The 16,533-nt window shown below is 29.4% G+C and overlaps 1 protein-coding gene across 2 annotated transcripts; it reads left to right on the top strand.

Annotated features, from left to right (window-relative positions):
* The first annotated feature begins 139 nt into the window (after positions 1–139).
* LOC148180431 (esterase B1-like) lies at positions 140–14,739 on the top strand. 2 transcript variants are annotated; one of them, XM_088038377.1, is made up of 7 exons: positions 936–1,014; positions 8,628–8,768; positions 8,898–9,068; positions 12,746–13,046; positions 13,272–13,648; positions 13,698–14,039; positions 14,091–14,739. In XM_088038377.1, exons 2-7 carry the CDS (start codon positions 8,703–8,705, stop codon positions 14,634–14,636), a joined length of 1,803 nt encoding a protein of 600 aa, XP_087894503.1. In that variant the 5' UTR covers positions 936–1,014; positions 8,628–8,702; the 3' UTR covers positions 14,637–14,739. The 2 variants fall into 2 exon arrangements, with proteins under 2 accessions (XP_087894511.1, XP_087894503.1); XM_088038385.1 differs by lacking the exons at positions 936–1,014; positions 8,628–8,768 and adding an exon at positions 140–222.
* The last annotated feature ends 1,794 nt before the right edge of the window (positions 14,740–16,533 follow it).

Here is a 16,533-nt window from a genome sequence, read left to right as displayed (position 1 = left end):
AGAACTTCTGCTTTCTCTCGTTCTCTTCCGATTTATCAAACTAGTTACTATTTTTGCTCTAGCCTGACTATCTTCAGTAATCTTATCGTCAAGTTTGTTGCCGTTTGCACTTCTATTTGTGATCAAAATCGAAGCTTATTGATAGTTACAAATTTTAGGCCGGCTGTCACGGAGTTCAAATTCTTGTGCGCTTTGGCAAGGAATGCAGGCAAAACTTTCAAGGTATTTATTGTTTTAGTTATAAGCGATTAATTTCTAAAGTTCTTAATTATGTAGAGACGTAGGCAGAAATACTTTATCTAAAATTTTTGATTGATTCTGAACCTAAGTAGATAAGCAGAGTAATTTGGGTCAGACATCATGGTCTAAAATTATATGTATAAAAAAAACCATAAAAGACTTTATGGTTTCTTGGATTGTAAATCACACACAAGCAGTGCGGCAAAAAATCAAATTACACCGACCGCTCAAAGAATTACTTCCACAAGTTGTGTTGTCTATGAAAGTTTTTCCATTTTAAGAATCAAAATAAAAATTAATTAAAAAGGTGGCGCCACCTATTGGAAGGTTCGAAAAATGCAAATGACGTTGTCAAAAAATCTCCCCAGCAAATGCCGCCTCACATATAGAAACTCAAATGTAAAGAACTATTTTTTCATAATGAGAATTAAAACGGCGCCAGTTTTGCTCCTAAATCGTCTTTATACCTCAAATAATTCCGGTAGGAATAATTTTGGAAAATCACCGTTTGCTTCGCACATTTAAGACTAATCAAGTGATAATTAGATTACTCTTTGAACTTAAAAAGGATTTACATAATATAACACACACAACACACTTTACATTTTGCGACCTTTTGTACTTTTGACGCAAATATATTTTTTGTGTATATCACATGCATGTTTGATCAGTCTTATCTAAAATTACCGTCACAACAAGTGTAGTGCATACTGATTTTCATTAAAATAATAGTGTCAATAAGAGATAAAAAGTAACAGAACGTGTAATGCGTAGGTATAGTCTAAAGTCACATCTTGTACAAATTACATTTTAAAAATTAATGGCAAAAATGTGTTGTAACATTTGTAGTTTGTTGTTACAAAATATTTTGTTTTACTAATCGCATTTACGAAAGTTGAGTTTATGTGTAAAATAATGCTAATAACAATGAATAAATTTACAATTCAAAAAACAATCGCATTGGAATTAAATTGAGGCAAAAATAGGAAAATCAGAACTATGGCTCAACTCAGCGATTTGCGTACAAAAGGAAATTGCTAATTCTTGCAAGTTACGTAAGGAACTATCATAACTTATCATAATGTGATTTAGTTACCATACATTTAGTAAAGACTGTTTCACTGGCGCAAAAATATGTTTTCTGATTGTGTGCTTTAAAAGGTACATTATATCATTGTTTCCGGTGCTTTAAAAACTCCTTAAACCAGTATTTTGTGAGTTTGTACTCTTGTCAATTGCTTGTCAAAATCATGAGATTCATGCAAAAACAAATGACATTTGACATGACAGTTGACAGTTAAATGACGTTTTACCGACCTAATTTTTTTTTGCCAAAAAAGCGTTGAAATAGTGCCTTAATAGAAAAAAATAGTGTAAAAACACACGTTTCATAACGCAATCTGAGAGCTTCGAAAACTTGCCTAAGACAAGGGTTCAATGTATTATGCAACTTGTGTTTTAATAAGTCTAGGATTGTGCAGAAAGTGGGCGGGCTCTGATTGACTGAAAACCATTTAGTAAAATAAAATATTTTAATTATAATTTTTACTATTTTTCGAAGCATGCTTTGGAAAAGTAACGATACATGAAGTCAAGTTTTTTTGTTAAACAATTGAAATTTCTTTATTGTCAAATGACAAAAAAACTTATTTGCAACTGTCAACTTTGGAAATTTTCTGAAAAATCAAAAATTTCTCCTGTTATTATCTACTCGTATTATACTATAACTTTGGTAGAATTAATTTTCAGACAGGAAAATTCAGACATTTTACTAATCTTGACTTTTTGGAATTTTGGAACATAAAACAGAATTTTTAGAAATTTTCAGTTTTGGACGAACCAAAAATTATATCGTTTTTTATAAAATACTGTATTTTTTGCAATTTTAATCTAGAGACAGTAAAATTTAGGAGTCTTATTACTTTCGACTTTATTAATTCTGTCAAATTACAAAATTTTAGTAGAAACAGAATTTAAAAAAAAAAATAGTTTTTGATAATCAAAAATCCGTACCGTTGTTTGGAATAATCTGTAACTTTGGCGAGTAAACATTATAAGCTCTACTAATCTAAACTTTTTTATCAACTCTGTCAAATTACAAAATTTCAGAAAAAGAAATAGATTTTATAGAAATTTTCAGTTTCGAACGAACCAAAAATTTTAACGATTTTTTTTAATTGGGTATTTTTCGCAATTTTAATCTGGAAACAGTAAAATTTGGAAGTTTTACTACTTTTGACTTGTTTATTAATTCTCAAATTACAAAATTTTAAAACAAGTAACAAAATTTTTAGAATTTTTTTTAATTTTGAGAGAACCAAAAATAGTACCGTTTTTTATTAAATTTGCTATTTTTCGCAATTTTTATCTAGAGGCAGTAAAATTTGAAAGTTTTACTGTTATCAACTTGTTTATTCATTGTGTCAAATTACAAAATTTTAGTAGAAAAACAGAATTTAAAAAAAAATTAGTTCTTGATAATCAAAAATCCGTACCGTTTTTTTAGAAAAATCTGTAACTTTCGCGAGTAAAAATTATAAACGCTACTGATCTAGACTTTTTTATCAACTCTGTCAAATTACAAATTTTTTAAAAAAGAAATGGATTTTGTAGAAATGTTCAGTTTCGAACGAATCAAAAATTTTACCGTTTTTATTAAATTTGCTATTTTTCACAATTTTTATCTAGAGGCAGTAAAATTTCGGAGTTTAACTGTTATCGACTTGTTTATTAATTGTGTCAAATTACAAAATTTTAGAGCAAAAACAAAATTAAAAAAAAATAGTTTCATATGAATCGAAAGTTTTTACAGTTGTTTATAAAAATCTTTAACTTTGGCAGTTTTAATCTTCTGACAATCGAATTTAGAGATTTTACCAGTCCTGAATTATTTACCAACAGGGTCAAATGACAAAAGTTTAAAACAGGAAACAAAATTTTTAGAAATTTTTATATTCAGGGGAACCAAAAATTTTATCCTTTTGTATAAACTTCTGTATTTTTTGCAATTTTAATTTGAAAACAGTAAAATTTAGAAGTTTTGCTACTTTTGAGTTGTGTCATATTACAAAATTTTAAAACAAGAAGCAGAATTTTTAAAAAAATTTTGTTTCAGGAGAACTTCTATTCTATTAAATTCAGTATTTTTCGTAATTTTAATTTGGAGAGAGTAAAATTAAGGGGTTTTACTACTTTTGACTTGTTTATTATTAATTGTGTCAACTTACAAGATTTTAGAACAAGAACAGAATGTGCAATAATTTCAGTTTCAAAAGAATAAAAAATGCCTACCGTAAGTCAGAAATGGGGAACAATCGTAGATAAAACGTGATAAGATACACGTTTAAAAAGACTTTATAGTATTTGAGGGACACCAGCATACTTGCACTTATATATGCGTTATATAATATTTTCATTATACTACAAGTGATATAATAGAGCTATATTACAACATTCTTTATTCATTGTACAACTCATTTTGGTGACATTCGATCTGTCATAACAAGCTCCTGAGATTTGTATCACTCATGTATTTAAATAATTCTCACTCGCTTATAATGTAGCATTTTCACGCTGACTTTCAAATTCTAGTGATTATTTTTATCAAGTAACATTCAAATTCAAATAATACAAAACTAAACAGTTTCGTACGTTAATATTTCGTTTGTTATAATATGGCGACTAATATTTAGGTACGATCAACACTTTCAGTTTGTGGTTAAAAAACAGGTACAATCAGGTCAAGGAACAAATACATATAACTGACCTAGACCATACTGGCAAATGTCTCTTTTTAAGAAGAAATAAAAAATGCCATTGAAGGTAGCACCTGTAAATTGACTAGCCGGTGTTCTAAGAACTTGAGCTCTCTGCCATTGTTTGGTAATTTAGGCCCGGTTGCTCAGTTAAACTTACTTAAAATTTAAGCACTCTTTAAATCGGAAAATGGGTGTGAATTGGCTGATTAGCCGCTGCGAGCAACTTTGGTCAAATTTAAATATCTTACAATCTAAACAAATGACAGAAAGTGAATTTTATATGTGAAAATTAGACAAAAAAAACTACGTGATGAGACTTTTAGTTTACTCTCTTCTCAATTATTTAAAACTCAATTTGTTTTATCCGCAAAATTTCACAGGACAGCGTAATTTGTTAAATTATAACCAAGGTCAATATACCTGTCATAGATCAATAACCATTGTCAATAGTTGAATGGAACATTATGTAATTTAAAATGAGCTTATTTTCCTAACATATGTTGCTTCTCGTGTTGCTGTGACCGATTATATTTAGAAAACATTTTTTTTCCATTTATTTTCATGTTTTTGGAAATTGTTTTGGTACTTCGTGTTCTTTATACCTCATAGATGGGACACATCCTTGTTTTTCCAGATATTTTAATTTTTATGACATATAAGATCATGAGTCATGGGAAACAAAATTAATATCAAAGTTTGAGCAATTTTTCCACTAGATTTTTCAAATTTAATAAGACTTTGTTACGTTTCTAGTACAGAAAAATTACTGCCAAAGTTTCCTTAATTTGACGTTTCTTTGACGTCTAATTTCATATTTTTTTAAATTAATCAAGTTGAAAAAATAATTATGTTGTTAATTATGCAATAATAGCAAAACAACTTTTTTTAAACTAATTTCTATTAAACTTGATTCGATAAATAACACAGGTTTCCTAAGTACAGAACCTCGTCGACAAATTTTTCTTATTTCATTAACAATAAGCAGCTGCAATCACTTCAAAACACTTAACTGATAACAATAAATGTATTAGATTTAGTCTGCCATTATCGGGTAGACTGAGGCTTGTTTATAATTGTTTTCCCAATGCCGACACGGTTTCTTAAAACAAATCAAATGTTTGAGTATTTATAGTTTTTATTTTTTAACTATAAAGCCACAAATTAAGCATTTTTGTAATGTCAACAATTTTTTACCAATATTTTGGAAAAATAAAATATTTTTATTATAATTTTCACAATTTTTCAAAGCAATTTGAGGTAAATTTAGAGTGCCATTTTTACGTTAAAGAATTGTCCATTTTCTAATGTCAAATGACAAAAAAACATATTTGCTACAACCAACATTTTCGGAAAAAAAACAAAAATGTCTGCTGTTGTTAATTAAATACTTAACTTTGGTAGTTTTAAATTTCAGACAGAAAAATTTAGAGATTTTACTAATGCTGATTTGTTTATAAACAGTGAAAATTACAATATTTTAGAAATAAAATTTGTAGAAATTTTTATTTTCGAGCAAACCAAAAATTTTATTGTTTTTTATAAAATTCGGCATTTTTCGCAATTTTAATCTTTATACAGTGACATTTGACGGTTATACTACATTCGACTTGTTAATTAATTGTGTCCAATTACAAAACTTTAAGACTTGAACAAAATTTTTAAAAAATTTTAATTTTGAGAGCATCAAAAATTTACCGTTTTCTCTAAAATTCTGTATCTTTCTCGCAATTTCAACCTGAAACCAGTCAAATTTTGGAGTTTTACTACTCTCGACTTGTCTATTGATTGTGTCAAACTACCAAATTTTAGAACAAAAAACAAAATTTTTAAAAAATTTTATTTGCTGCCGAATAAAATAAGTAGACATTTTTTTTATAAAAATCGTGACTTTGCCTGTTTTAATTTTCTGATAAAGAAATTTGGAGATTTTACTAATCTTGGCTTGGTTATCAACTTTGCCAAACTACAAAATTTTAGAACAAAAATCAGAATTTTTAGAAATTTTCGGTTTCTAAACAACTAAAAATTTTACCGTTTTCTATAAAGTTCTGAATTTTTCGCAATTTTAATTTTTAAGCAGTGGAGTCTAGAAGTTTTACCACTTTTGGCTTGTTTATTAATTGTGCCAAATTATTACAAAATTTTATACCAAAAAACAAGATTTTTACAAATTTTTACTTTTGATCGAATAAAAAATTATTATCGCTTTTTATAAAAATCTGTAACTTTAGTAGTTTTAATCTTCTATGAGTGAAATTTGTAGACTCAACTAATCTTGGTTTGTTTATTAACTGTGCCAAACTACAAAATTTAAGAACAAAAAGCAGAACTTTTAAAAATGTTCAAATTCTGAACAACCAAAAATGTTACTGTTTTCTATAAAATTCAGAATTTTTTGCAAGTTTAGTTTATAAACAGTGAAGTATAGGAGTTTAACTATTTATGGCTTGTTTAATAATTGTGTCAAATTAGAGATTTTTAAAACAAACAGAATTTTTAGAATTTTTAATTTCAGACGAATCAAAAATTTTTGAGAATTTTCAGTTTCTGAACAACCAAAAATGTAACCGCTTTCTATAAAATACAGTTTTTACGTAATTTTAGTTTTTAAGCATTAAACAGTTTTACTACGTTTGGCTTGTTTATTAATTGTGTCAAATTACAAAATTTTAAAACAAACAGAATTTTTAGAAATTTTTAATTTCAGATGAATCAAAAATTCTCATAGTTTTATATAAAAATCTGTAACTTTGGCAGTTTTAATCTTTAGTGAGTGAAATTTGGAGATTTAACTAATCTCGACTTGTTTATTAACTGGGCCAAACTACAAATTTTAGAACAAAAGACAGATTTTTTTGAAATTTTCAATTTCTGAACAACCAAAAATGTAACCACTTTCTATAAAATTTTGTTTTTAGGTAATTTTAGTTTTTAAGTATTAAGCAGTTGTCAAAGTGCCAAATTACAAAATTTTAAAACAAACAGAATTTTTAATTTCAGATGAATAAAAAATTTTCATTGTGTTATATAAAAATCTGTAACTTTGGCAGTTTTAATCTTTAGTGAGTAAAATTTGGGAAATTAACTAATTTTGACTTGTTTATTAACTGTGCTAAACTACAAAATTTTAGAACAAGAAGCACAAGTTTTAGAAATTTACAGTTTCGGACAAACCAAAAATGTTACTGTCTTCTATAAAGTTCTGTATTTTTCGCAATTTTAGTTTGGAGGCAATACAACTTGGTAGTTTTGCTTTTTTCGACTTGTTCATTAATTGTGTCAAATTACAAAATTTTATGAAAAAAAAATGTTTGAAATATTTTAGTTTCTAATGAATCAGAAATTCCTACCGTATTTTTGATAAAAATCTTTATCTTTGGCAGTTTTAATCTTCAGACAGTGAAATTTAGAGATTTTATCAATCTTAAATTGTTTATCAACTGTGTTAAAGTACAATATTTTAGATCAACAAACAGAACTTTTAGAAATTTTTAGTTTTGAGAAAACCAAAAATCTTACAGATTTCCATAAAATTTTGTATTTTTCGCAATTTTAATGTGGAGACAGTAAAATTTGGCAGTCTTACTAAATTTGACTTGTTTATCAATTGTGTCAAATTACAAAATTTTAGAACAAGGATCCAACTTTTTAAAAATTTTAGTTTCAGACGAATAAAACATTTGACGGTTTTCTATAAAAGAAATTTCACCAATTATAATCATTTTACCCTTGAGTATTACTATTTTTGACTTGTTTATCAATTGTGCCAAATTGCAAAATTTTAAAGCAAGAAAGTTTAAGAAAGTTTGTAACTCTATGTGTCAAGCCTGGAATATCAAAAATGTCAAAAATTACAGGTTTTTAGGTTAATTTACATATTTTTTTTAATTTTAGCGCTTATTTTGACTCAAAAGTAGCGCCATCTATGTGTCAAGTCTGGAACTTCAGAAATGTCAAAAATTATATATTTTTAGGTTAATTTATGAATATTTTTTGAATTTTAAGTTTAATTTGACCTGACCTGACCCAAAAGTGGCGCCATCTATGTGTCAAGTCTGGAATATCAAAAATGTCAAAAATTACAGGTTTTTAGTTTAATTTACATATATTTCTTTTAATTTTAGCACTTATTTTGACTCAAAAGTGGCGCCATCTATGTGTATATTTTCAGTATTTTCAGAATAATCTTTCAGATTTGTTTAGATGTAATAATTTTTTTGTATGATTACTTATTTGGGTTATTTTGAGAAATCCTTAGAAAGTACAAGTCACAAAAGTCGGTTTCAAAAGAAGTTTTTATTTTTAGTTTTATCAATAAGCAATATTTATCTTTGGTATGTACCAGGATCTTGTGACGTAACATTGATACAGTTTCTTAGATAAAAATGCAGACATGTAAATAAAGATTTAGTCACAACAACTTCGAGATAAAGGCGCTGGAAAAATTGGGCTAAGGGCATCTGATATTATATTACTCCTACATATTTCGTATTTTGTCCTAGTTTTGTCGAAAAGACTGTTTTTACGTATGAAAGATAAGTTTTTTACTTTTCACAACAGTAAATATTTTAAAATAGATAAGAAATCTCTCTTCCAAGTCAAATCTCTGAGTACAAATGAATCTTTCAGGCAAAGTATTTATTTACCCAAAACCATCCCACCTCCTCTCTAACTCAAGAACAAACGTCTATAAACAATCAAATTATGATCAACATCAGACGAGTTCCGTATTTCGGCCTACGTAACATTAAAAGAAGCACAGTTTTGCAAGTGAGTTTTATAAATAGATAACGTGAAATATCGCCAGCCAATGTTAGTCACATCCGATTCCACGTGGTGGTACCCAACCGTGTTTCGACCAACCGGCAAAGAACCGCTTATAACAGTTGCCTATTATAGTGGAGCCCAAGCACACGGCTGCAGCAAACACGAAAAATGACAGCTCCAGAAGTGACGGTACAAGAGGGACAGTTGAAAGGGAAAATATCGGAGGATTATCGTGGTGGGAAGTTCTGCAGTTTTCTGGGAATACCGTACGGGAAGCCTCCTGTGGGAGAGCTGAGATTCAAGGTGAGTTTCTTTCATTTTTTGCGGGATTTTCGGGATTGCGTGCACGGGGTGCGCTAAATTTACCTGGTTTTGAGGGGTGCGGTTTTAAAATCGGGGTGCAATAACTGCAATAATTAATTCAATCGGTTGCTCGAGTTGAAATTCTAAATATTTTTCAACTGAACGCTTTGGAGCTGAAAGTGGAGGACCTTGACCAATTTTAACCGCAGGGAGTTCAAAAATTGTTCTTCATAGAAACATTAATTAAGTAGTTAACATTTTAACTAATTAGAAATATGCGAAATTTTTGTTTAATTTTAGTTCAGTTTCGTCACTTTATGACTCTTCTTAAGTAATTAGTATTAGTGTCGTGATGATGCGTTAAAAAATACCGCAAGCGCTACTGTAATTAATTAATTAATTAATTGTTTCAATGGCAATGCGACGATAACATTCCCACGTGTGACAAACATAAAAACAAAATTCCCTAAAATTCGCAAAAGAATTCAAAACATTATCGTATGATCCTCTTTTAAATTCCTACACATAGATGAGTCATTGACACGACATATGCATGTCACTGATTTAATCAGTTTTGTTAGAATTTGCGTAGGAAATTATCTGGGGATTTACTGGTAATAAGGAAGAGGAAATTCAGTAGAAAAATATAGAATTTATCGGAACAAAGTTAGGTAAATAACGGTGTTTGTTATCAGTTTGAATTTACGAACTTGACCTTCAAATATCATTTTACTTGGTGCGAAGGTGTAAATGACGCCCTGTATATGTTATTATTTATTGTTGTGTTGGGTGGCACTTGTTTTATGCATGTAGCGGTGTAATTATTGCCATTTTTATGTTTCGATAAGTGTACATAATTGGGGTTTTTATGTCGGACAATTAAACTCGCCTGGGAAATTTGAATTTCCATTTAGTTTCTGATACTTTAAAAAACCAAGTTAGTTCATTGTTTGTTTTGGGTGGAGAGTCGTAGGAAAAATCGTGTACATAACTCGTTGGAAAGTGTCTTTCTTGCACTCGGGTGATGTCTACATTCTCAATTGTACGAAATTTGGCATTAATTGCACTTGTTATGTAAATATTAATTTTTTTATTTTTGTTTACACTCCAAAATTTAACTCAAGTTTGAATTATTATTTCGCAAATTTGAATTAAGATGGAGAAGTTGGTTCACAGCTCATAACGCAGAATTTCACGTAGAATGTTATTGATTTTTTGATATTTTTTGGTTTTTCTGGTAGTAAGTAAAATGTGATAAACACTCTCTCCTTGCTAATTTAAAAAAAAAATTATAATTTTTAGTGTTTTCACATGTTCTTTATGTTTCTATTCTATTTTTTCAAATTCTCCAGATTTCCCACGTTATTTAAAGTCTTTCTCGATTTTGGAAATTATTTATATTCTTGTTCTTTTCGCTTTTCTCATTTCTAATATTTTTCTTTTTTTTAGATTATTATTTGACTAAACATTTTATTTTTTTTGTATTTCCGTAAAATCCATTTTCCCATTTTCTTGTAATTCTTTACAATTGTCAAATTTTTAAAAATGTTTGTCTCCAAAACTAGAAATGAGTTTTTCAGTTTTCTATAAAATTTTGTATTTTTTGTAATTTTAATCTTTAGACAGTAAAATTGACAAGTTTTACTACTTTCGATTAGTTAATTAATTGTGTGAATTTAGAAAATTTTAGAACAAGAAATAAACTTTTTTAGAAATTTTTCAGTTTTAGATGAATTAATAATTTCAACAGGTTTTAATAAAATTCTGTAGATTTGGCAATTTTAGTCTTCAGAAAAGCAAATTTAGCGATTTTACTAATTTTGACTTGCTTATCAACTGAGCCAAATTACAAAATATTAGAACAAAAAACAGAATTTTTAGAAATTTTAGTTTCAGAGGAATAAAATATTGTAGTTATTTATAAAATTTTGTATTTTTAATTTTAGCCTTTAGTCTGTAAAACTTAAAAGTTATTCTACTTTTAACTTGTTTATTAATTGTGAGAATTTAGAAAATTTTAGAACAAGAAACAGAGTTTTTAGAAAATTTTCAGTTGAAGATGAATAAAATCAGACGAATAAAAAAATTCTACTTTTTTTATAAAAATTATAACTTTGGCTGTTTTAATCTTCAGATAATGAAATTTGGAGATTTTACTAATTTTGATTTGTTTATTGACTGTGTTGAATTACAAAATTTTAGAACAAGAAATAAAATCTTTAGAAATTGTCTGTTTTAGACGAATAAAAATTTCTTCCGTTTTTTATAAAAGTATGTAACTTTGGCAGTTCTAACCTTTGGAGACTGCAATCTTGAGATTTTACTAATCTTGACTTGTTATTAAATTGTACAGAATTATAAAATTTTACACTAATAAACAAAATTTGTAGAAATTTTTAGTTTTGCGAAGAGTAAAAAATGTCATCGTTTTCTATAACATTTTGTATTTTTCGTTATTTTAATTTTTAGACAGTAAAATAAGAGTATTTTACTACTTTTGACTTATAATTTAATTGCGTCAACTTACAAAAATTGAAATTAAGTAATAGAATTTTTAGAAATTTTCAAATTTGGACAAACTAGAAATTTTACCGTTTTCTATAAAATTCTGTTTTTTTTTCACAATTCTAATCTTAAATTCATGAAATTTAGAGTTTTAGTACATTTGACCTACTTATTAATTGTGTCAAATTCCAAAATTTTATAACAAGAAACCAAATTTTTAGAAATTTTCTATTTTACACGAATGATAAATTTCTACCAATTCTTCTAAAAATTTGTAATTTTGGCAGTTTTATTTAATCTTTAGATAGCGAAATTTTGACTAACTAATCTCTGACTTGTTAATCAATTGTGCAAATTACATTTTACAACAAGAAACAAAGATTTTAATTTTTTTTATTTGGAACGAACCAAGAATTTTGCCGTTTTCTATAAAATTTTGTATTTTTTGCAATTTTATTTTTTAGAAGGGGATTTCAAAATTACTTGTGTGTTGTTTCTTTATTATGTTGAAAATCAAAATTATAAATAAAAAATGATAACTTGTTTTTTTCTTAGTCGGATGGTGAAATTTAAAAAAAAAATAATTGTAGCTTGTCATTTTCATTATCTTTAGACTATAAATATCTTTACCTCTTTAGAATCTTTAAAATCATAAAAACTTTTAAAATTTTCATGTTTTTATGGGTTTTGGTGGTAAAAGAAATTCAAAATTCATAATATTGATAACCACCACGTCACGATCACAAGGTCAACTTATCATTTAAAATTATTGAAAAAAAAATGCAACAAGACTAGTGCTCATTTTTAATTCAATTGTATTCAAACACTATTGTCACGTAATTTTAAACAGAGGATTAAAAATGTAATTAGTTAATTACCAAAGTATTATCTACTTATTCAAAATGCTTTAAAACATAATTTTATCGTCATATAGTGTGTTATAATTACATGTTTTTGTGCAATTCACGTTTTTCAAGGTAATTTTTTAAACCTGATCACATGCGAGTTTCAGTAATTATATCCCGAAACACACAAAGAAGTTTAATATATTTAATTAAAACCAAAATTTTTTTTTTTTAATTTCAATCAACCAAGGTTAGGTCCTCCACTCAAACATTAATTTTTATGGTGTTCAATTGATCTTTGAATTTTACCATGTCTTGGTCTTTCAGGCCCCCCAACCCGCAGAGCCATGGACTGGAGTCCGCGACGCCACTAAAGAAGGCCCAGAATGCCCATCTCGCCACTTATTCTTCCTCTACCACGTCGGAAACGAAGCAAACTGTCTAAATTTAAACGTTTTCACCCGCCAATTACCAGAAGAAAATTCCCCATGTCTTAAACCCGTGATGGTGTGGATCCATGGGGGCGCATATTTGTACGGGTCAAACAAAGATGAACTTTTCGGCCCCGAATACCTAATGACCGAGGATATCGTATTGGTAGTCATCAACTATCGAATAGGAGTCTTGGGTAAGTTATTAAAGTTAATTGATGTCAAGTAGTGACGATCCAAAGACGCAAATCGCAATTATTTTATTAATTAAAATGAATAAATTTTTACCAGGATGTTGGGCAATGTTTGTAAATAACTTTATCCGGCTCTGACGCTGATTATGTGACAAATAAATTTGATAAGAAAGCACTTAATTTCAAGTTATCGTTGTTATTATTCATTGATTACTGATAACTTTTTAGGATTTCTCAGTCTGGAAGATCCGTCTCTGGGAGTTCCGGGTAACGCAGGGCTGAAAGACATGGTACTGGCCTTGAAATGGGTCCAAAGAAACATCCGACAGTTTAATGGTGATCCTGATAACGTGACAATCTTCGGCGAGAGTGCTGGAGGAGCATCCGTCCATTATCTCTACGTGTCACCTTTAGCCAAAGGTCTTTTCCATAAAGCCATAGCGCAGAGTGGTTGCTCCTTAAACGCGTGGGCTAGAGGGTGCTCTAACGGAAGAATCATCGCCAGCGCCGTTGGCTACAAGGAGAAAGACGAGAAGAAGATTCTAGACCACCTCAGGAGCATCTCTGTTAACAAACTCATCCGAGCACAGCACAAAGCGCCTGATGTATGTTTCGGTACCACCGTGCAAAAGCTTTTCTAGCTTGAATTTCTAGATTTTCAACGCGGATTTAATACGCCCCTATGGACCTGTGGTGGAGAAGCCCTCCAACGAGCCAGCTTTCTTGACCGAAGAGCCTATTGACATTCTTAGAGCTGGTACCTTTAATCAAGTACCGCTGATCATGGGGTACACCTCCAAGGAAGGAATCTTCTTCGAAGCAGTGAGGAAGGTACAACCCGGAGCTAAACTAACCAGTGACTTTGAGACTGAGATTCACTTCGACTTGAAACTACCGAAAGGGTCCGAGAAGTCGAAGGAGGTAGCCAACAAAATACAAAAGTTTTACTTTGGTGAACAGAAACCCTCTGAAAAGAACTTAGACAGTACTTATTTGGTACGTTCGATCTCATTCCCACTTAAACTAGTCTAAATTATCACATTTCAGATGAAAAGTGACAACCAGTTCGTGCATGCGATCCACAGATGCGTCGACCACCAGAAGCTTCACAGTACCGCCCCTATATACTTATACAGAATGTCGCTGGACACCTCTATGAATTACCACAAAATAATTTGCACGTCGAAGACCATCCATGTTCTGTTCTTCTTCTACTTCCTCTCCTTCAAGTCAGGGGAAGGCAGAGGGAAGAACTTCTTCATGAAAATCTCAAAGTACCTCACAACGTCGTCACTAACTGGTGTTTGCCACGGCGACGACATCGGGTACTTGTTCAAAACGTTCCTTAGCGAACGATTGCAACCTGGTACCATCGAAGAGACGTCAGTGAGGAGGTTTGTTAAGTTGTGGACGAATTTTGCCAAGACTGGTAATCCGACGCCTGAAGAGACTGATTCTCTGTTAGACAATGTGGTGTGGAAACCTGTTAGTAATGAGGAGCATCACTTTTTAGATTTAGGGACTGAATTGAAGACGGGGAGTAATCCAGACTTTGAACGCATGCAGTTTTGGGATTCGATTTATAATAGCTGATTAGGACGACTGTTGAATTAATTTAAGGATGCCTACTCATGCTGCAATGCAGAATATTTTATTTTTGTACAATTTTAGTGTTTGTTATAAAAGCGAGAATGGATTTGGTTTTTTACTTATTTAGACCCAGAATCGTGTATTAATGACACTCATTAATGAACTGTTATTGGCGAATTATGCTTTCGGCTTTGCCAGAAATATTCTTGGAGAAGAAGAAACGGGATTTAAAATAATTACAATCAAAAAAATTGTAAAAAGAATGTACAGAAGCTCATAAGAATGTATAATATGTGGATTAAAAAAAAATTTAAAGAATATAAATGTCGAAATGTTTGCTTATTAACGCAGAACTTATACATATCATAGCACAATAATAAGATGAAATTATGAAAATAATAATTTAATCAGTTTTGTTAGAATTTGCGTAGGAAATTATCTGGGGATTTACTGGTAATAAGGAAGAGGAAATTCAGTAGAAAAATGTGGAATTTATCGGAACAAAGTTAGGTAAATAATGGTATTTGTTATCAGTTTGAATTTACGAACTTGACCTTAAAATATCGTTTTAGTTGGTGCGAAAGTTTAAATGACGGCCTGTATATGTTATTATTTATTGTTGTGTTGGGTAGCACTTGCGGTGTAATTATTGCTATTTTTATGTTTCGCTAAGTGTAGATAATTGGGACAAAGTTTGAATTTCGATTTAGTTTCTGACACTTTAAAAAACCAAATTAGTCCATTGTTTTGGGTGGAGAGTCGTAGGAAAAATCGTGTACATAACTCATTGGAAAGTGCCTTTCTTGCACTCGGGTGATGTCTACATTCTCACTTGTACGAAATTTGGCATTAATTGCACTTGTTATGTAAATATCAATTTTTTTATTTTTGTTTACACTCCAAAATTTAACTCAAGTTTGAATTATTATTTCGCTAATTTGAATTAAGACGGAGAAGTTGGTTCACAGCTCATCTAACGCAGAATTTCACGTAGAATGTTATTGATTTTTTGATATTTTTTGGTTTTTCTGGCAGTAAGTAAAATGGGACAAACGCCCTCTCTTTGCTAATTTTTAAAAAATTTCATAATTTTTAGTGTTTTCACATGTTCTTTATGTTTCAATTCTATTTTTTCAAATTCTCCAGATTTCCCAGATTATTTAAAATCTCTCTCGGATTTGGAAATTATTTATATTCTTGTTCTTTTCGCTTTTTTCTCATTTCAATATATATTTTATTTTTTTTTTGTATTCCCGTAAAATCTCAAGTTATCAAACTGTTGGAGCCATTTTCTTGTAATTCTTTACAATTGTGAAATTGTTCAAAATTTTTGTCTCCAAAACTATTTTAGTCTTTTGACAGTAAAAGTTTTACTATTTTCGATTAGTTTACTAATTGTGTGAATTTACAAAATTATACATATAAGATGTATACATTCCGAGTAGTTTAATAACTGCACAAACTTACAAAACTTTAGAACAAGAATGTGAATTTTTAGAATTATTTTTTCTTGGAGAACAAAAAAATTGAACTTTTTTTCTATTGAAATCCGTAATTTTAGCGATTTTAATTCTGAGACAGTAAGATTTGGCGATGTTACTACTGTAGACTAGTTTATCTCTTGTCGTAAATTACCAAAAATTGGGACACAAATAAAAATTTTTAGAAATTTTGGCTTTGAAACAATTTTAAAATTTCCAGATTTTGATTACAATTTTTTTTAACTTTGGCAGTTTTGATCCTAAAATCATAGGATTTGGAAGCGTTACTATTTCTGAGTAGTTTAATGACTACTATTAAGTTACAAAATTTTAGAACAATATTTTGGGCTACTTTAGAATTATTTTTATCTACTGTGCTAAATTACAAAAAAATGGTGCAAGAAATAGAATTTTTAGGA

Source organism: Gnatocerus cornutus, chromosome 1 (assembly GCF_029298725.1).
Source record: "Gnatocerus cornutus isolate USDA-ARS CGAHR chromosome 1, icGnaCorn1.1, whole genome shotgun sequence".
NCBI lineage: Eukaryota > Metazoa > Arthropoda > Insecta > Coleoptera > Tenebrionidae > Gnatocerus > Gnatocerus cornutus.
Note: the sequence above shows the minus strand (reverse complement) of the source record. Positions and strands in the feature narration are given on the sequence as shown.

Bases quoted from the DNA above. Each gene is read 5' to 3' on its own strand.
- LOC148180431 (XM_088038377.1), top strand. From the start codon at position 8,703: ATGATCAACATCAGACGAGTTCCGTATTTCGGCCTACGTAACATTAAA. The intron at 8,769-8,897 runs GTGAGTTTTATA...TGCCTATTATAG, and splicing joins AAAGAAGCACAGTTTTGCAA to TGGAGCCCAAGCACACGGCT. The intron at 13,047-13,271 runs GTAAGTTATTAA...ATAACTTTTTAG, and splicing joins CTATCGAATAGGAGTCTTGG to GATTTCTCAGTCTGGAAGAT.